This window comes from Leuciscus leuciscus (assembly GCF_965113295.1).
Source record: "Leuciscus leuciscus genome assembly, chromosome: 22".
Classification (NCBI taxonomy): Eukaryota; Metazoa; Chordata; class Actinopteri; order Cypriniformes; family Leuciscidae; genus Leuciscus; species Leuciscus leuciscus.
In genome coordinates, this window is record NC_138746.1 from 25,580,700 (window position 1) to 25,603,468 (window position 22,769).

The 22,769-nt window shown below is 42.9% G+C and overlaps 1 protein-coding gene across 1 annotated transcript in view; it reads right to left on the minus strand.

The window, feature by feature from the left end:
- Positions 1–22,435, minus strand: part of LOC309486909 (uncharacterized protein) — a gene marked incomplete at its 3' end in the record, with an annotated part of 171,281 nt that extends 148,846 nt beyond the window's left edge. Inside the window, exon 1 of the mRNA XM_082154376.1 lies at positions 20,721–22,435. Coding sequence (XP_082010502.1) covers positions 20,721–21,687 — 967 coding nt within the window. The 5' untranslated portion in view covers positions 21,688–22,435. The remainder of the gene's footprint in view (positions 1–20,720) is intronic.
- Positions 22,436–22,769: the final 334 nt, after the last annotated feature.

Genomic DNA, 22,769 nt, shown 5'->3' on the forward strand with positions numbered 1-22,769 from the left:
CGAAATCCCCGGCAAACTCGTCAGAATCTCACAAGTAGCCTAGCCTTGTTGTTTTAAATTGCGCTCTCTTACCGGTAGGCGTGGCTTGGGAGTGGCCTCCTAGGGCAGCGAAGCAAATGTATTCTGGGAGTTGTTGTCTTTCATCCACATAAGCCAAAAATAAATTTTCTGGCTTTTCTCAGTCTAGAAAGCTCCAAATTCAAAAATAGTTTCACATTTCTTCTACATAAATGACCTATTTTAAATACACATTCATCTTTCCAGAGGTGAAGTATCCCTTTAAAGTCAATTCCAAATCAAAACTAGTTAGCACATTATTTGTAATTGAAAAGGTTTAATGACAAAATATGTTTATGGTTACACTTAAAATAGTTACAAAATAGATGTATGAGATGATGATAACTTTTATGATTAACTACCATTAATTGTACCCAGCATATATGTTACCTGAGAGAGAGAGAGAGAGAGAGAGAGAGAGAGAGAGAGAGAGAGAGTGTGTGAGTGTGTGTGTGTGTGTGTAGAGAGTAAGAAAAGAGACAGAGCAACAGTTACAATCTTCTTTTATCCTATCTCTGACCATGTGACTAAAACCCAAATGTGAGACATTCAAACTGACCAATCAGATAATTACAACTTCCCCCATTGTACTAAAGGTGTGACAATTCATCAACCCCCAAAGTTTACACATCTTGGCCTACAGGCCTTGATCACTATCACCCCCTCTGTACCTTCAGGAATTCAAAATGGTCCTTGGGGAAAGAGGTGGTGGAAAACAGTAAAGCAAATGTCTTTGTTCATTTCAAATATCTTGGATTATTTTCAATTCTACAATGAAATATACTGAATGAAATTTGTTGCAGGACATTCCACACTGAGCTGTTGTGACCGCCTATCAGTAGCAATGGCTATATCATCTGATCCACCAAAGATCAAATGAAAGATTTCAAGTAGAGGAGTAAAAGATTTGCCTTCAGGACTACATGGACATTTTAAAGGGTTTGTGAGCTTCAAAACTATTCAAATTTCAAAACCAGATTCTGTCAGTGTATATAAACTGTCGTTCAAAAGGTTTGGATCAGCTAGATTTTTTATGTTTTTAAAAGAAGTCTCTTCTCCTCACCAATTGATCTAAAATACAGTAAAAACTGTAATATTGTGAAATATTATTAAAATTTAAAATAACTGTTTTCTATTTGGATATACTTTAAAATATAATTTATTTATGTGATGGCAAAGCTCAATTTTAAGTATCATTACTCCAGTCTTCAGTGTCACATGATCCTTCAGAAATCATTCTATTATGCTAATTTGCTGCTCAAGAAACATTTATTCTTATTATCAATGTTGAAAACAGTTGTGTAATTTTTTATTTATTTTTTCAGGATTCTTTGATGAATAGAAAGTTCAAAAGAACATCATTTATCTGAAACAGAATATTTAGTAACATTATAAATGCTTTACTGTCACTTTTGATCAACTTAATGTCAGGGATCAGCCAGTCTCCACCACCACAAAATCACTAGATCACTATCACATGAGTATTAATCATCAGCACCTGCAAGCCATCTGCTCATCATCACAAACACTTATAAGCACACATCTCACTCTGGCACTTTTTCTGGTCTCGTAAATGAGTAAAGACTTCTATTGATTCCTTTCCTACTGTACCTTCTGCGCTTCATTGCCATAGTGTCTTTGTCTTCCAGAGTGTGTCTCCGAGTCTCCAGTGTTTCCCAGTTCGTCGTTGTCTTCGTCTTCTACGTCGTGCCTGCATATACTCACCACTCTGCAATCACCGGTGTGTGCTCCATTCATGGTCTCATCTACCACCATTTCAGAACGGACAGTCAGTATCTCAGATTCATCATCCTCAATTCACATTCATCCACAACAGATCCCGCTACTGCTATTTCACTTAATATTACATAAAATTAAATAAAATTAATTCTCACCTTGACCATCTTGTTTGGAGTGTCTGTTTCGTTACAGAAGACCAGACCAACACCGTTGAAAATGAGTACTCCCGATCCATTCCAGGATCTCGTGGATGCACTCAAACGAGCACTCACCGTACCCACTTCCGCATCACCCATCACCACCTCTCCTTCACCACCAGTGACCTCCAGTCCCGTGGCCAATCCAGCGCCCTACTCTGGTTTGGCGGAGGATTGCGATGGATTTCTCCTTCAGTGTTCGCTGGCCATGGAGATGCTGTTGTTCCGCTTCCCCACCGAAAGATCTAAGGTAGCGTTTATTATTTCCCTGCTGATGGCGCGAGCGCTCAATTGGGCCCGGACCCTCTGGAATCAAAATGCCCCCATTACACTGAGCTCCTTCACCACTCACTTTAGTGAAGTTTTTGGGATTCCAGATGGTAATTCTTCCGTCGGCGAGCAGCTATATCATCTACATCAAGAGAACGACTCTTCGGATTACACCATCAAGTTCCGGACCCTAGCGGTCGCCAGTGGATGGAATGAGCGCTCGCTCCTCACCACCTATCGGCAGGGACTTAATCCGCGCCTAAGACTGCATCTCGCTGCATATGATGATTCCATGGCTATAGAACGGTTCATGCAACTCATGCACCGATCGTCGTATGCAGCCCTGCATGGAAGATCTCCAAGGCCATTCGTCACATTTTCTACCCCGCCAACCAGAGTATACCAGCATTCCAGAACCAGTCCCCATGCAAGAGGATATCACCTGCCTTACACTCAAGGAGTGGCAGAAGTGTACAGGTCTTTGCCTGTACTGCGGCACTGGAGGACATATCATTTCAGCATGTCCCATCCATCCACCGCGACCCATGGTGAGTGTCATCCATTGTTCCTCGATCAATATGAAACCTCTCACCTGAAGTTGTCCTTACCACCTAACACATCTCCCTTCCAGTAAACACCCTCCTCGACTCTGGGTCAGCAGGAAATGTCATCTCTGACTCCCTCTGCTGCCAGCTCAATCTCCAGAAAAGGTCCACCGAAACCCACTACCAGGTGCACCCGATAATTGGTAAACCTCTCAATAAGAAGAACGTCCATTTCTCTGTGGGACCTCTCCACCTGCAAGTCGGACAATTACATTCTGAATCCATCACTCTACTGGTTCTGGAGAATTCCACTGCTGGTATCATCCTAGGGTGTCTGTGGATAGTGCAACACAATCCTGTGCTCTCCTGGGTAACGGGATAAATCCTGAAGTGGGGCAATAGCTGCTTTCCCAGATCTTCCTCAACCAGTGATTCCTCTTCCGATCAACTCCACTTCCATTGAGAGTCCCCAAGAACAGCAGTCTATCGACATTCCGACCTATTGCGCCCCCTTCAGTGATGTCTTCTGAGGGCTTCATCAAAAGGGCTTCATCGCTGCCACCACACCGGCCATGCGACTGTGCCATCGACCTCCTTCCAGATGCACCAGTGCCCCACGGTAAAATCTATCTGCTATCTCTTCCTGAATAGAAGGCCATGGAGGAGTACGTGGAACAGGCCCCTCCAGCAAGGTTACATCCGCCCTTCCACCTCCCCTGCTGCTTCGAGTTTTTTCTTCGTGGCGAAGAGGGACGGAGGCTTGCGGCCCTGCATCGATTACTGAGCCCTCAATATAACGGTCAAGTTCCGATACCCACTTCGTCTCGTCCCAGCAGCCCTGGAACAACTTTGTGGAGCAACCGTGTTTGGTAAGTTGGACCTCCGCAGCGCGTATAACCTCATCCGGATACGTGAGGGGGGCAAGTGGAAGACTGCCTTCGTGACTGGCCAAACCCTTCTACCATCAAAGAACTTCAGCGTTTCCTTGGATTTTCAAACTTCTACCGCCGGTTCATTCACAACTACAGCTCCATCACTTCTCCAATTACCAATCTCCTCAAGAATAAGCCCAAGTCTCTGTCCTGGACACCTGCCACCACTCAAGCTTTCCAAAGTCTCAAGGATTCATTGACCAATGTGCCGCTCCTAGTCCACCCAGATCCCAGTAAACCGTTCATCGCTGAAGTTGATGCCTCGACCACCGGAGTAGGAGTGGTGCTATCTCAGCAGCAGGGGAATCCATCTAGTCTCCATCCATGCGCCGCCTTCTCCAAGAAGCTATCCCCACCGGAGATGAATTGCAACATCTGAAACCGAGAACTACTGGCCATAAAGCTTGCACTGGAGGAGTGGAGACACTGGTTGGAGGGTGCGAAGGAAAGATTCACGGTACTCATCGACCACAAGAATCTCCAATACCTCCACGAAGCCAAACGACTCAACAATCAGGCAGCCAAGATGGGCTTTATTTTTCACCCGGTTCAATTTCAATTTCTCCTATCGTCCTGGTACAAAGAATTGTAAAGCAGATGCTCTATCTTATACTCCCGAAGAAAAACTCGAAGAGTCCATCTTGCCTCAAAAGATCATCACGTGCCCCATCCAGTGGTCCCTCGATCGACAACTCCCCTCCTCCAGTGTCTCCGAGCCATCTCCGCCGGGGTGTCCTCCCAACCGCACATATGTCCCCAGGTCTCAACGCACCAATCTCACTCACTCGGCACATACATCAGTGGGCACTGGCCATCCAAGGGCCAACCGCAACCTCTCACTGCTACAAGATCGCTTCTGGTGGCCCAACATGGCCAGGGATGTGAGATGGTTCGTACAGGGATGTCATGACTGTGCCATCTCGAAGAGTCCACGCCACCTTCCATTTGGCAAGCTTCTTCCGTTGCCCATTCCCAGTCGACCCTGGTCACACCTGGGAATAGATTTCGCCACAGACCTACCTCCATTCGAAGGTAATACCTGCATATTCGAAATTGTTGACAGATTCTCTAAATCCTGCCGTTTGATCACTCTAAAGGGTTTACCCACGGCTATGACCACAGCAGAGCTCCTCTTCAACCATGTTTTCCGGTACAATGGAATTCCAGAAGATATAGTATCTGATCGAGGTCCCCAGTTCATCTCCCAGTTATGGAAGGCTTTCTTCAAGCTCCTAGGTGTGACCGTCAGTCTTTCGTCTGGATATCATCCTCAGTCGAACGGGCAAACGGAGTGGAAGATGCAAGAGATCGGTCGCTTTCTACGAACTTTCTGCCACGGCCACCAGAACTCTCGGAACCAATTCTTAAGCTGAGCCGAGTACACGCAAAATTCCCTCTGTCAGCCTGCCACTGGACTCACTCCCTTCCAGTGCGTGCTCGGCTACCAACCTCCATTGTTCCCGTGGTCCGGGGAACCCTCCGATGTCCCTTCTGTTGACAATTGGTTCCGAGAGAGTGAGAGGGTCTGGGACAATGCACATCACATTCAGAGGGCAGTGCACAAACAAAGGATCAAGGCAGACACTCTGAGAGAGGAACCACCTACCTTCCAGCCAGGTCAGAAAGTCTGGCTATCCACATGGGACATTAAGCTGTGCCTGGCCTGCAAGAAGCTGAGTCCCAGATACGTTGGCCCCTTCACCATCATCCGACAGATCAACCCCGTCACCTCTCAGCAACAATTACCCTCACACTACAGAATCCACTCTACAGCCAGGCTCACCACCACAAAATCACTGAAAAATATTACAGAAGATCACTGTGAAATCTTTATATCTGATCATGCAGAATGTAATTCATGATTTAATTCATTCCAAGGCTGCATTTATTTGATCCAAAATACAGCAGAAACAGTAATATTGTGAAATATATATAAAAAAATATATATTAAAAAAACTGTTTTCTATTTGAATATATTAAAAAAATTAATTTATTTCTGTGATCAAAGCTGAATTTTCAGCATCATTACTCCAGTTCAGTACTCTTCAGTGTCACGTGATCCTTCATAAATGCTTTTCACTGCAACTGTACCTTTCACACTATTTTATTTTTTTATTTTTTCCATTGCTGGCTTATTTTAGGGAAAGTGTAGTGAATAAGAGACCTTCAAGAGACCAAATATATACTGGTCCTCCACAGTATCAAGTTTTAGTATATTTCAAAATAGTTTGTCAAAAATACTTGGCTCATTGCTCTAACTTCCCCTCTTCTCAATGTCATACATAAACATGTTACCCAAATAATACAAATTAGCTTATAAAGCCAAACAGAATAGCTAATATATATATATATATATATATATATATATATATATATATATATATATACATACATACAGTGAGGAAGTATTTGAACACCCTGCTATTTTGCAAGTTCTCCCACTTAGAAATCATGGAGGGGTCTGAAATTGTAATCGTAGGTGCATGTCCACTGTGAGAGACATAATATAAAAAAAAAAAAATCCAGAAATCACAATGTATGATTTTTTAACTATTTATTTGTATGATACAGCTGCAAATAAGTATTTGAACACCTGAGAAAATCAATGTTAATATTTGGTACAGTAGCCTTTGTTTGCAATTACAGAGGTCAAACGTTTCCTGTAGTTTTTCACCAGGTTTGCACACACTGCAGGAGGGATTTTGGCCCACTCCTCCACACAGATCTTCTCTAGATCAGTCAGGTTTCTGGGCTGTCGCTGAGAAACACGGAGTTTGAGCTCCCTCCAAAGATTCTCTATTGGGTTTAGGTCTGGAGACTGGCTAGGCCACGCCAGAACCTTGATATGCTTCTTACAGAGCCACTCCTTGGTTATCCTGGCTGTGTGCTTTGGGTCATTGTCATGTTGGAAGACCCAGCCTCGACCCATCTTCAATGCTCTAACTGAGGGAAGGAGGTTGTTCCCCAAAATCTCGCAATACATGGCCCTGGTCATCCTCTCCTTAATACAGTGCAGTCGCCCTGTCCCATGTGCAGAAAAACACCCCCAAAGCATGATGCTACCACCCCCATGCTTCACAGTAGGGATGGTGTTCTTGGGATGGTACTCATCATTCTTCTTCCTCCAAACACGGTTAGTGGAATTATGACCAAAAAGTTCTATTTTGGTCTCATCTGACCACATGACTTTCTCCCATGACTCCTCTGGATCATCCAAATGGTCATTGGTAAACTTAAGACGGGCCTTGACATGTGCTGGTTTAAGCAGGGGAACCTTCCGTGCCATGCATGATTTCAAACCATGACGTCTTAGTGTATTACCAATAGGGGTTGAACGACTTCAGATTTTTTGAAGTCGACTGTTATGACATCAAAGTCGAGTCGACGTTGACTAGTCACTCACGTCATTCATAAAAACACAAGAGATGGGACTGCTTTGCAACATGTCCCAATTTGCAATTTATTAGCAGAAAATGATACAGATGCTGACAGACAGTTCATAATATGTTGCAACTTAACGGTAACAATGCAACAATAACTCCCGTTTTAGTGCAAACATTTTTTAGTGATGCATTATGTTGGCATAACAATGCCATTTATCCAAGATGGGCTGTAAGCCTACTCAATGTCACAGTCCTGCTCATTCACAGTTTTTACTTTTCGATCATGGTTTGCATGTTTAGTGAAGTTTCTAATTGACCGTTCGCAAAGACCCTCCCCCTTTAGTTACTGTTGCTATGTCCGACACAGTGAAATATACATCGCGGAGCAGAGAGGACACTGACAACGTGCTGACAAGACAGGACAGAGCAGGTTACTTTTAATATGTAAACAAAGTCTCAACTATCATATTTGGTCATTTTATAAAGAAATAAATACCGTTTTGTGGCTCTTTAATGTGTCGTGACAGATCGCTGTAGAGCCTCTTAAAGCTGCTCGTGAACCGATCATCTCTTCCTTCTAGTTAATTTATAGCATCAAATAAACATGAATATACATAAGAAGGAATGTTGTTTTAACCGCGGAAAGACGTCAGTACACGCCGTTATTCAAGTTCAAATCCTCCAAAGTTAATCTACTAACTCTCCTGACTGCTTTGTCGGACAGAAATGGCGGATTATGATTGGTCAGATCGCCTGTCAATCAAACTCCCTGCGAAGGGTAAATTTACTGCTGTCGAGATGATTTGCATTCCTCACTTAACATTAGCGGATGCCTTTTCAGATGAGTTTGCATTGCACTTGTACTTTTGTTGTACTTCAGGACAGACTTACTTTCCAAGTGACATTTTTACAAGCTTCATCTTTAGTGAAGTATTTCCACACACTTGATGGTGACAATCATAGTGTCACATGATCAACGCGACTAGTCGACGTCAAGCTTAAAGCGTCACGGCATTGCATTAAGGTCGACTAGTCGACTAATCGACTAGTCGGTTCAACCCCTAATTACCAACAGTAACCTTGGAAACGGTGGTCCCAGCTCTTTTCAGGTCATTGACCAGCTCCTCCCGTGTAGTTCTGGGCTGATTTCTCACCTTTCTTAGGATCATTGAGACCCCACGAGGTGAGATCTTGCATGGAGCCCCAGTTCGAGGGAGATTGACAGTCATGTTTAGCTTCTTCCATTTTCTAATGATTGCTCCAACAGTGGACCTTTTTTCACCAAGCTGCTTGGCAATTTCCCCGTAGCCCTTTCCAGCCTTGTTGACGTGTACAATTTTGTCTCTAGTGTCTTTGGACAGCTCTTTGGTCTTGGCCATGTTAGTAGTTGGATTCTTACTGATTGTATGGGGTGGACAGGTGTCTTTATGCAGCTAACGACCTCAAACAGGTGCATCTAATTTAGGATAATAAATGGAGTGGAGGTGGACATTTTAAAGGCAGACTAACAGGTCTTTGAGGGTCAGAATTTTAGCTGATAGACAGGTGTTCAAATACTTATTTGCAGCTGTATCATACAAATAAATAGTTAAAAAATCATATATTGTGATTTCTGGGTTTTTTTTTTTTTTGATTATGTCTCTCACAGTGGACATGCACCTACGATGACAATTTCAGACCCCTCCATGATTTCTAAGTGGGAGAACTTGCAAAATAGCAGGGTGTTCAAATACTTATTTTCCTCACTATATATTTTATTTTATTAATATTTATGTGTGCAAAGCAGAGAAAAATAAATAAATAAATACATACATATTTATACATACATATATTTATTTATTTTTATTTATTTTTCTCTGCTTTGCACACACACATAAATATATAATGCAATTAAAGAAAAGAGGGAGTACACAAGAGCAGTTCACAAACACAGGACCCTACAAATAATACTGACAACCACCCAGGAGGCCCATTGTTATAGCCAACTTTACATCTAGAAGGCAAGAGATCCTTTGCACTGTATAATGCCAAGCTATCATACCATGTCCTTTTTCCAGGCAATTAGTCCTGAGTTCCACCTTTGAGATTTAGAAATGAAGTAGTCTATAAAGCCATTCATGCTTATATCATATGCATTATACTAGTGTATAACATGTAGACCTCTAGTTCAATCATCATTGCATTTCTTCCCTATAGTGACCTCTACATATCAATCATGACAGTTTTAAAGATCAAAAATATTTTTTGTACTTATGAATTTTGATTACTTGGTGGTTGCAGTGCAATGCCCGGTAAAGAGAGAAATAAGAAAAAAAAGGAGAGGGAGCGACAGCAGGCAGCCAAGGGTAGCAGCTCACTCACTTCATGGATCAGGCCAGTTTGTCAGGGAAGAAGAAAAGGAAGGAAGTAGTAATTCAGATGTAGAGAGAGAAGCGATAGATGATGTGCAATAATTTGCTGCTGAACAAGATACAGGAGCCCCTGCAGGAGAGTTAGCAGAAGGAGATACAAGAGAAGAAAGCCAGTATGGAACTGCTAGTGTAGATCAGGAGAATGTGATGGAGACCGGTGCAGGAGAGTTACCTCCAGAAGAAACAAGAGAAGATAGCCAGTATGGAACTGCTGCAAATAAAGAGGATGTAATTGCAAAACTAGTGGTTTTGAATTGTCCTACAGATTCTGCCCACATGCAGACATTTAATATTAATTATAGTGACAGATATATTGAAATGTGTGAGAAAGTCGGACCTTGCCAGCCTGTTATGACATTCCCAAAAAACACAGACGGACGTTCTTTCCAGAGAAGATGGTACACGGATTGCCCATGGTTGGAGTATTCACCCATAAATTATGCCATGTACTGTTTTAGCTGTCATATTTTTCTATGAGAAGAAAAATTCAAGAACAAAACAGCCTGGAAGACAGTAGGCATTGATACATGGAGGAGTGCCAATTAAAAAATTAAAGAGCATTCCAGCACAGAGGCCCATATGATGAGTATGGTGAGATGGAACATATAGTCCAAAAAAGATCTACAAGCTGCTTTTGATACACCGGATACTCAGGGGAGAGCAACACAAGAGAAAGAAAGACAAAGTAACAGGGAAATCCTAACACGTTTGATTGATATTACCTCATATCTGGTACGACAGGGGCAAGCTTTTAGAGGAGATGAGTCGAGCTCAAGTGCAAACCAAGGCAACTTCCTTGAACTTGTGAAAACATTGGCCCTGTATGATAGCGTAATGAAGCTGCATTTGGATGCCATCCAGGAAAAACATGCCTCCATGAAAAGACCCCAATGTCCCTTCTCTCAAACAGGAGCCAGAATGACATTATAACGTCCTCCTTAGGTACCTTCATTAGGAGGGAAATACAGAATGAAATCAAAGATGCTCAAATCTTTTCCATCCTTCTGAGATCACAGATGTCTCTCACAAAGAGCAAGTTTCCTTTGTAGTTCGCTACATGACATGGAAATTAAGGAGCATTTTCTCCAGGTCTGCACTGTTGAGTCCACAACAGGAAAAGAGTTGGAGAATGTTGTCATCTCTCTCCTTCAGGAAAATGTACTTGACTTGAGGAACATCAGGGGCCAAGGATATTATGGGGCTGCAAACATCAGTGGAATGTACAAAGGTCTACTATCCCGGATACGTACACACAATGAAAAGGCTCTTTATGTTCATTGCCAGGCACAATGCTTGAATCTGATCCTGGTTGAGAGTGCAAAGTCCAGTGTTCACTTTGTGACATTTTTCTCCTTGGTGGAGAAACTGTATGTTTTCTGCACAGGCTCCACAAAGAGGCATCCAACATTTTTAAAATGCCAGCAGTCCTTGTATCGTGGTCAGCGTATTGTTGAGCAGCAGAAGTTGTTTGACACTCGGTGGGTCTGCCGAGAAAGATCCCTGACAGCCCTTAATAAAGTTCTGAAAGCTTTAATCAAGCTGCTGACAGACATCAGTGAGTCAGACCCACCTGACACAGATGCTGGTGATGCAAAGATGTACCTGAAGACTATCGACTTTGAATTCCTTGTTTGCTTAGAAATAACTGATGGTGTGCTGGACACAGTTAAGAATCTGAGGTCGGAGGAGAAATTTCAAACCATATTCCAGAAAGCCATTGAAAAAGGCAGAAGATGCAGGAATCGACATTCCCACAGTACCTCCTGGCCAGGAAAGAAAAGGAAAGTGCCAGCACGATACCTGCATAGTGCCATAGCTGCTCAAGACAGCCATACTTTCCAAACTGTTGAGGAGTTCTACCGGGCCAAGGTGTTCTTCACTTTCCTGGATACAATCACAGAGGAACTCAGAAGAAGATTTAAAGTAGATGGGATGATGCCCACAGGGAAAATACTTCAGTAATTCCACAGCCTGACAGTTCATGACAACTGGGTGGGCACACCAAACCCAGAGGCTGTCCAAGCCATACACACACTTTTATGGTGTTGAGGAGGAGCAGCAACTGAAGACAGAGCTGAAGGTTTACTATACCACCTTCAAGTCAAGTGGCATGAAGAGTATGCTTTCCGCTCTAAAAGAAACCAGTGGCCAGCACGTTTTCCCTACACTGGTAAACATGCTTAAAGTATATGCCACCCTACCTGTATCAACTGCAACTGTGGAGAGATCCTTTTCAAAAATGAGGTTAATTAAGAACCAACTCCGAAGCCTCTGCTCAGAGGAGAGACTCTCAGACCTTCTCCTCATAGCCATAGAGAGGGACATCCCAGTGGATCACAATGAAGTCATAAACATCGTCAAGCACATTGCTCACAGAAGGTTGCTGTTGTAATTAGGTTTAAAGAAGCCCTAAAAACCCTGTATATCTACATTATCTATATTATTATTATGGTTGTTATTAATAGTGAATAAATCTAAAGCTTTTGAGACTATTATTTTGTGTTATTGAATTTGTCATGAAGATGTGACCATTTCTTCCTTTTATGTAGGCTTACTAAATAATCTTGATATAAAAAAAAGGGGGGTGCACTTTTTCAGTTTCAGCACATGACCCTCAAAAGGTCTGTGCACAGCCCTGCATCTGCTCATCACCACAAACACTTATAAGCACACATCTCACTCTGGCACTTTGTCTGGTCTCGTAATGAGTAAAGACTTCTATTGATTCTTCTCCTACCTTCCGCGCTTCATTGCCATAGTGTCTTCGTCTTCCAGAGTGTGTCTCCGAGTCTCCAGTGTTTCCCAGTTCGTCGTTGTCTTCGTCTTCTACGTCGTGCCTGCATATACTCACCACTCTGCCATCACCGGTGTGTGCTCCATCATCCACGGTCTCATCTACCACCATTTCAGAACGGACAGTCAGTATCTCAGATTCTTCATCCTCCATTCACATTCATCCACAACAGATCCCGCTACTGCTATTTCACTTAATATTAAATAAACCTGTTTCTCACCTCAACCATCTTGTTTGGAGTTTCTGTTTCGTTACACTTAATGCATTTTTGCAAAAAAAATTAAAATAATTTCTTAAAAAAATAAAAGATTACTGAGGCCAAACTTTTAAACAGTAGTGTATAGTTAAGCTTTACATTTCAGATAAATGCAGTTGTAATGAACTTTTATTTTATTATTATTATTTTTTTACACATTTTCAACATTCATAATAATCAGAATGTTTCTTGAGCAGCAAATCAGCATATTAGAATGATTTCTGAAGGATCGTTTGACACTGAAGACTGGATTAATGATGCTGAAAATGGAGCCAAAACAGAAAACAATTACATTAAAATATATTCAAACAGAAAACAATTATTTTAAATTGCAATAATATTGCACAATATTACTGTTTTTACAGTTATTTTATTTTATTTTATTTTTAATAAATGCAGCCTTGGTGAGCATAAGAGACAAAAACATAAATGATTTAGATTAAATAAATATGATAAATATTGTATTATATCTGATAAGGCAGACACTATCAAAAAGTTTTTTCAGCTAGTGGAATTGCTTTGAACAGCCATTGACATAAATGGAAATGCTAATGGATAGCTATCGCTCTATAGCTATAATAGATGTCCTTGCTTAGTGCGGTTTAAAAATCTTTGTGACTAATATATTTAATTTAAATGTTTCTGCCTTTGTGTTATTACATTAGAGGTCAAGAGCCATTGATCACCTCACGCTCAGTTATGGATCAGACATAAATAAGAAATTAAATAAACAATCCACAAAACAGTAACACAGAGCGAACATTGAGACGCAGCATGTGATCGATCCTAAAATGTTCCTGCAGATATGCCCTGAAGCCCTTTGGTCATGAGCTGAATTGAATTTTAAGTTGAAGTTTAATGACTGAATATGATTTCACTTAATCTGGCGTGCAAACCGAACACCCACATGCAAGTCAGCACTTACACCCAGCAGGTCAAATCAGTAAGAGACTCTGACTCATCAACTAAGAGCCGTTTTAGTGTGAAACTGGTGCACGGTGTAAACACAGCTTTATTGGTTTTATTCCATCAGTTTTGCTTCATTACACCCTCCCAGGCACTTGATATCCTTCTATATGATTAAATCCTCTCCCCCATCAGTAACCACATACTGAGAGCCAATTCAATGTTCCACCCATCTCAAAGTGCTCTAACAATCAGAATATTTAAGAATTCCAGCTCTTTACGAACTGCATGAAAATATTGCTGATTTAGATACTACCCCAGTTGTTGATGATTACGTTCAGAGTAAACAATGAATATTTATCACACGCTAGTAATCATTGACCATGTTTCCTTTACTTTATTCTGAAAAAGAGACGCACATAATCCAAAGCTAATGGGATATTTCTGCAAACATGGTAATCAGCAGCATATTATAAATAAATTAAGAAATGCACATTCTATATAATATTTTCACAAGAAAACGGTACAACTAGTTAATAATGATGAATAAATTAATTAATTAATTAATTAATTAATTATGTGATAAACGAGTTAGGTCAAAAGTAATCTAAAAGTAATCAAAAAGTAGTCTGATTACATTACCCAAAGTGTGTGGATAACAATGTGTGAAATGTAATGGATTACGTTACTAACTACAATTTTTGTCGGATTTGTACACAAACTGCACTTCAATAATTTCCTATAATGTAGGAGCCGTCTCCGCCCTGGCCGTCTCCGCCATGGCCACCTGAAGGGCTGTCTCCACCATGGCCGCCTGAGTTGTCAGCTCCACCCTGGTCACCTGCTAGTCCGACATCGCGGTTAGATCATCTATGGCGCAAGGTCGCGTCTACTGGGAGGGGGAGTACTGTTACAGGTCTGCCAGGTTCCTGCACTACACTTCCCAATCACTCTCTTCTGTTCCTACCTGCACCTTATCATCAATATCATGACCACCACTATAAAGACACACTCTTCACCTCTGTTCACGGTCCGGTCTCGTTCATACGAAGAGGACTACTTACCCTGCTATCGCTAACCTTGTTTCTCCAGTCTCCACTCCAGCGTCTTCCTCTCCATTGTCTCCAGCTTTCATTGTTCTTTGTTCCAGCCATCCGTCTGATTTACTATCAGTCTCCATACCTTGTTGTCAATAAACTCCTGTTAACTTTATTATCCATTTCTTGAGTCTGTTCCGTAACAGTCAGAGAGTGAACTGGATGTGTGAGTGAGTAAATAAACAACAAATACATTTCATATATATATATACATATATATTAGCTATATCAGGGAATCAGCTAAATTACTAATTACTAACAGAAAAACTTAATTAACAAGTTCTTCCTATAAACTTATAAGGTCAATTAACTAAGAAGTTGCTCATTCAGCCATATGATTGGTTGCAACTAAAAAGAAAACTCTGGAACATGCCTTAAACTGTCTTCCACAACATCATTTGTTGTTTTAAACAAAAAATAAAACATACAAAATTTGAATCTCATGCTTAACATCCCACACTCTAACCAAATGAACACACATATGACTGGCGCTTTCTTCAGCATCTCTTAACATCCTTTAAAAAAAAGTATCATAAAATCCCCAGCTGATTTTATTCGCTCCAACCGCTTTCACTTTACTCTGCGTTAAGTATGACACCCTGAGGCCTGACAATTTTATGCTTAAGTTTATTGGCTGCAGTAAAAGACAAGTGAAAACCTCCTGCCCTTGTCATCTTTAGCAGAGGATCCGTCCCATTCGTGTAAATGTCTGTATAACTTACAACCTTGTTTGCTTTCAGCACCATCATGGCACCTGCATTCTGTGCTACTTACGAAATGTGAGGCTATCATGGCTTGGCAAATAGGAGAGAAGGGTTATGAGTCTACTCTGGTGTGTTAGGTCATCATGACAAACTGCATCTCCAAAGCATGTCAAACAGCTCTCACCTGAACGCAATCTTATGTCTTTGAATTATGGATCTTTGAGGAAAGTCTCAAGAGCAGCTAAATTCACACTGTAATTTACCCACAAATACACTCTTGAACAGACTTAAAGACATGGGGAATTGAAACGTAGATATTACTGGATTCTGACCTGCTGCTACAGAAGCGTTCAGAGAAATTGATCCAAAATAGAGAAGAAAGTATTTTTTTGCTGTTATTGCCAATAACTTGTATATAATGTTTGTGTTTTAAAAAAGTATACACTGTAACCATGCATCAGTTTATCAGCATATAATGCACCGATTTGCTTCAGCTTACAATAATTGGCAAAGGATTTTTTTTTTTTTTTTTTTTTTTTTTTTGATTATGTGCAACAATTTATTGAGCATTAAAAGTGATTTTAACAGTTAAACAGGTTTTTCATTCTACATGCTTCAAGTAAAATCATTCATCAAATAATTGTAATATACGGGGGGGGGGGGGGGGGGGCTTAATGATTCAGGCTAATTAATTCAGCCTGAATCACTTAAAGGTGCAGTAAGCACTTTCTGAGAAACTGTCGAAAATTGAAATTAATTGTGGTGTGCTGGAGGGGCATACACTCATGATGGGGGAGGAGAGAGAGTGAGCAAGTGGGACATTTGTAGAAAGACTGTAGAAAGAGAGATGGCTGAGAAATTACAAAAGAGAAAAGGTCAGAGGGATATAGTTGGAAAAAGAAGGGCTACGATCAGGCAAGAGCTTTATAAAAAGCTTTCCAGACCAGAGACGTTAGAGCGCCTGAAAATGGATGCCGAGGTTGCATTGTTTCTGCTCGATACGTGAGTAACCTTGTTTTTGTTATTTCAAAGAACCAAGATATGCAGTTCTATGCTGTTGTTAAATCACAGCTGATTCCTCCATACTTGAGGAATGTCTAGAGTCATACTTGAGTCTAATGTCTTGAGAGCTGTCTAACGTGCTAGTTGTTAGTCGCTATACTGAATTGCTATTTTGGGGGCGGAGCAATAAAGGGAGGGGTGTGTTTCTTTTGGGTAGGGGTGTGTTTATTTGGGTGTCAATTTCAAATATCAACAGTGTTTCTTTCTTTACCTTTAAAAACTTACTAATTTCAGCCTTACATGTACTATCTATTTGTGTTTTTGTAAATATTAAACTGACAGTGATGTCGTCATTGGGATATTTGCAGCTATTTGCATACTAAATTGTGATTCATGGTGTCTTCGTTGAACATATTTAACCACTGAAAGCCATCTTTATACATGCAAAGTGAGAGTCCTGTGTGGATTCTTGCAAACAAAAAAAGATTCTTACTTAAATGCATTATATATAAAACATATTATATATTTAAAACCTAATATATATTTAAAACCTGAACCAAACAAAAAAACAAAATTTCACAACATTGCATTTTGCAGCATTACAAGCTCTAAGATGTGAAATTCCTGAAAGGAATACCAGTTCATTTTGCAACATGCAATGCTGATGCTTTTCTCTTCCCAACACAGATAGCCTTCAATTGTATAATCAATAGAAAATTGGTGGCATATATCACATTAGTGACGTCTAGATCATTGATTTTTTTTTCAAATGTCACTGCACATCTGAAGTTCTCGTTAGTCATAATGCTTATAACACACATGCTTTAGTGGATATTTTAAGTCAACACACCATAAACACTAACTGCATAATGCATATACATTGTAAAAAAATATCTTTTTATTTTATTTTATTTTTAAGTCTGGTCAGAAAACATCTGCAGAATCACCCATAAAAAAAAATAAACGGCAAACAGCAACACAGAGGAGAGTCTGCTGGCAAAAAGAGAACAAAACAGAGCTTTTAATAAAACGAGAATCAACATTGGCTTGGCTTTTCAGGGATGGGTAGAACTGAGGGATTTGAAATGTTGTAAAAGTGACAGGGAAATGGCATTTTTATTACTTAACAGGTGGGTGAGTAATTTTATTTAACAGACAAATTGCTTTATTGTGAAGGGTCATGAACTGTGTCTACTAATGGGTATAGCTACAGTAATGTCTTCAGCTATTTAGCTTGAGATCCTTTCCATCTAACTGGTTATCTCTTAAGCCTAGTGGTGAACGTTTTATGAGCAGTATATGATAAACATATTTATCCGCACAGTCATGCAAAGCTGAAGCACAACCAAAACAATGTTCTTCTGCGAAATGGATGCAGTTCCGTTTTTTAACCGAATCATACAAAATTACTTAAAAGTTGACTTTTTGTACTCTACATTTTTTTTATTTACATTTATTACATAAGTTCAATTAAATTAAATGAGTGTGTATGTGTGTCCTGGTAAACCTTACATTATGGGGACAAAATGTTGCAATATCCGAAATAATTTTTCCCTGTGAGGAAAACAGCTTTTAAATCATACTAAGTAATGTTTTTTGAAAATGTAAAAATGCAGAAAGTTTTGTGTGATGGGTAGATTTGGGGGTAGGGTTAAGGGGATAGAATATACAGTTTGGACAGTATAAAAATCATTACGTCTATGGAGAGTCCCTACAAATATAAACGAGACGTGTGTGTGTGTGTGTGTGTGTGTGTGTGTGTGTGTGTGTGTGTGTGTGTGTGTGTGTGTGTGTGTGTGTGTGTGTGTGTGTGTGACAACATAGAAGTTGGATTTTGTACTGTGCATAAGCAATCAGTTGTCTAAGGATGTGTGTCACACACTGTGGCATTCTGGTGAGAAACTGAATTGCTGCAAGAAAACTCAGTGCTTTAGATTTCTTCCTCTTGTGGTTATCCCTCTCTGCCTCTCATTCACTACTAAAGATGAATATTTCAGCAGATGGTGCCACTGAGGTCCAGCGAAATGTCACTTATCCGACCCTGTCAATGAGATCTTCTGAAGAGGAAAAAGTTTGTTCTACTTCCTGTGAATCCAAGACGAGAGATGTCAGAACCTTTCACATGCATTAAATCCTACAAGCCTAAGTCTTCATGACAGATCAACTCATCAGATACTGCGGGTCCAGCTCTCTCTCTCTCTCTCTCTCTCTCTCTCTCTCTCTCTCTCTCTCTCTCTCTCTCTCTCTGTGTGTGTGTGTGTGTGTGTGTGTGTGTGTGTGTGTGTGTGTGTGTGTGTGTGTGTGTGTGTGTGTGTGTGTGTGTGTGTGTGTGCATGTGCGGAGTGTTCGGGAGGAGTGTGTGAGTGACTGAGCGGAGTGTTTGAGTGAGTTTCAAACGTTTTCCTTTTTTCTCTTTCTAGATTAAGATACATATTGGTTGAGTTTATAAAAACTGCAGCAGGTTTTTTTTTTTTTTTTTTTACATTTATTTGCTGACTTTGTCGACAAAGGAGAGCAGCAATGGGGTTGAATTCTGATGGCTTTGAGTCCTTGACCGCACACCACGGGTGCAAATGTTTATCGGATGAGACCGTGTCCGTGGAAGATTGTTTAATTACTGTTAGTAATTAAAGTTGGTGTGTTGAACATCCTATGTGCATCGAGAATGAACAAAGCAATTGTTATTTTCCTGAGGGAAATGTTTATGGTTGATTATTTGGTTGAACATGGATTATGGATTAGATAGATGCATTCATCCCAGTGTTGTGACCCATTGAAAGTTGATGAGGAGCTAGTTGTTGCCGGGGTAGCTGATTCAAAATATCCAGAAAAACTAAATGAGATCGAAAACTTGCAGGTACAAAGTTAGATCTGTTGTCACAATGAACTGATGACTTATCTGAGAATGACTCTGAATGTGAAGGTCCAGATACTGGAGAAGAACATGAAGTAAATTCTTTACTTCTTTATGCTTTATAACTTTATGCCCCATTGTAATTATTGTCATGACTTTTTTTTAAATACTGAGTCTTTAAATATTAATGGCTGTCGTAGTACAGTAAAAAGAAATGATCACTTCAGTTATTTAATTCTTATACAGGCTGATGTGATCTTGCTTCAGGAAACGCACACAGATTTGCAGAACCAGTCACAGTGTTTAAGCGACTGGAAGTGGTTTAATGATTGGAAGGGCACAAATGTTGGTACAGGGGTTGCAATTATTATTAGATAATACCAGGAAGAATATTAAGAGTAGATGTTATTTTAGGTGACACAATTTTTCTCTGTTTAATGCTCCAAATGATGGCCAGGACCATTTTACTCTTTTTGGAAAAACGTCTTGGTTACTGATGTAACCCTCGTTCCCTGAAGAAGGGAACGGGAGACGTAACGTCGACGTGACGACGTAATTGGGGATCACTTCAGGGAGCCCTATCAACTTCGAGTGTCTAGAGAACGAGCCAATGAACGTTGGCGTGCGTGAATCGCGTCACGCGCCCCCGCCCCGCAGCGCGGGTATAAACAGGAAGCGGGCACACATTGTTTTTCGCTGAGGAGCCGAGATTTGTGACGGCCATGCAGCGATGGTCAGCAACGGTGGCGACGGGACGTTACGTCTCCCGTTCCCTCCTTCAGGGAACGAGGGTTACATCAGTAACCGAGACGTTCCCTTTCAGTAGCTCACGTTCGACGTAACGTCGACGTGACGATGTAATTGGGATCCCATGGAAAACGCCACGGTAGCTGCCACATCCAGCGCCCTATGCAAGACTCTCAGACCCCCAACTGCTGGGGCGGAAGACCTGCGTAGAGGGAGTTCAACTGCTGTTCCATTATACCCCACACAGTGAAACTCTTGGATAACACTGGGAAAGCGTACCTTTCCAGGGGAAAGGACGCTGCGGAGCCACATCCTGCCCGAAGGGAGGTAACATGTTGAGAATACACATATGGACTGGCCGAAGGGCAGTTCGACATATGGAATGTCACTGGGGTGGCTCCATCAGAGGGGGGAGGCTACACCGGACAGTGACGGCAGAGCAGACTCTGCCAAGGGAAGACACGGGCTCACCGCAGGGAGCTGGTCGTGGAAGAATACACATATGGGATCGCCGCAGGGATCACACACATGGAACCCAGCCTAGCACAAGTTACACTTGCATACGAGCACTAGGCCTGGCGTCGGACGCTCCGCAACGTGCAGGGGTGCGGAGGAACTCACAGGGTTCGCCAATTGGGGAACTCGACTGGAGCAAAAAGCGCACGTGTCCATTCCTAGGAAGGGAGTGGCGCAGCAAGCCGACACTAGAGCGGGAACTTCGGTGTTACCGGCTAGTTGAAGCGAGCACACAGGAAGAAACCGGCTTAACACGTAGGCTATACAACCTAGCAAACGTGTTAGGTGTCGCCCAGCCCGCAGCTCTACAGATGTCTGTCAGCGAGGCGCCGTGTGCCAGCGCCCAGGAAGAAGCGACACCCCTAGTGGAGTGGGCTTTCAACCCGGGCGGGCAGGGCACACCTTGGGCTTCGTAAGCCAAGGCGATGGCATCCACTATCCAGTGGGCCATCCTCTGCTTGGAGACAGCCTTCCCCTTCTGCTGGCCTCCGTAACAGACGAAGAGCTGATCTGAGGTCCTGAGGCTTTGCGTTCTGTCCACGTACAGACGCAGAGCGCGAACGGGACAGAGAAAAGCCAGGGCTGGGTCTGCCTCCTCCGAAGGCAGCGCTTGCAGGTTCACTACCTGGTCCCGGAAGGGAGTGGTAGGAACCTTGGGCATGTATCCGGGCCGGGGTCTCAGGATGACGTGAGAGTTATCCTGGCCGAATTCTAGGCACGATTCGTCGACCGAAAATGCATGCAGGTCCCCTACCCTCTTGATAGAGGCCAATGCAACCAGGAGAACTGTCTTACAGGACAAGATTTTTAACTCAGCTGATTGCAAAGGCTCAAAGGGTGGTCTCTGAAGTGTCGAAAGGACCAGAGACAAATCCCAAGAGGGTATAGAGAGTGGGTGAGGAGGATTCAGTCTCCTCGCTCCCCTCAGGAACCTGACGATCAGGTCGTGCCTTCCCAAAGACTTACCATCAGTAGCATCGTGATGTGCGGCAATAGCGGCAACATACACTTTAAGGGTGGAGGGAGACAGCCTTCGCTCCAGCCCTTCTTGCAGGAAGGAAAGCACGGCTCTGATCGAGCAAGATCGGGGGTTCTCCTCGTGAGAGGAGCACCAGTCAACGAACAGGTTCCACTTCAATGCATAGAGGCGCCTCGTAGAGGGGGCTCTAGCGGAAGTGATGGTGTCAACTACCGCAGGGGGTAGGTCACCTAGAACCTCCGCGTCCCGTCCAGGGACCAGACATGGAGTTTCCAGAGGTCTGGACGCGGGTGCCATAGGGTGCCCCGTCTCTGAGAGAGTAGGTCCTCTCTCAGAGGGATGGGCCAGGGAGGGGCTGTCGCGAGGAGCACTAGTTCCCGGAACCAGGTCCGGTTGGGCCAATACGGCGCAACTAACAAGACCTGCTCCTCGTCCTCCCTGACTTTGCACAAGGTCTGTGCAAGAAGGCTCACTGGGGGAAATGCATACTTGCGAAGGCCCCGGGGCCAGCTGTGTGCCAGAGCATCCGTGCCGAGGGTCCCCTCGGTCAGGGAATAGAACAACTGGCAGTGAGACGTGTCCGGGGCAGCAAACAGATCTACCTGTGCGGTCCGAAGCGCCTGAAAATCAGCTGGACCACCTGGGGATGGAGTCGCCATTCTCCCGGTAGCACCTGCTGCCGTGAGAGCTCGTCGGCTGCACGGTTGAGCAGGCCCGGAATGTAAACAGCACGAAGCGACCTCAGATGCTTCTGACTCCAGAGGAGGAGATGGCGGGCGAGTTGTGACATGCGGCGGGAGCGTAGACCACCTTGGCGGTTGATGTACGCAACGGTCGCCGTGCTGTCCGTACGGACCAATACGTGCTTGCCTAGTAGCAGCGTTTTGAAGCGGCTCAGTGCAAGACGTACTGCTAACAACTCGAGGCAGTTGATGTGCCAATGCAGTTGAGGCCCCGTCCACAGACCTGAAGCTGCATGCCCGTTGTACGTGGCCCCCCAGCCGGTGGCAGAGGCATCCGTGGAGACCACAGAGTGCCTGGACACTTGTTCCAGTGAAACACCTGCCTGCAGGAACGAAGGGTCCGACCACAAGCTGAGAGTTTGGCGACAGTGCGGAGTCACTTGGACCCGGCACGAACCGCTCTGCCACGCCCATCTCGGGACTCGATCGTGGAGCCAGTGTTGGAGCGGCCTCATATGAAGCAATCCGAGCGGCGTAACCGCGGCTGCAGATGCCATATGACCCAGGAGCCTCTGAAAACGTTTCAGTGGTGCCGCTGTTCTGCGTTTGAGCGTGCTCACGCAGTTCAACACTGTCTGGACACGGGCCTCGGTGAGGCGCGCTGTCATGTCGATCGAGTCCAACTCCATACCGAGA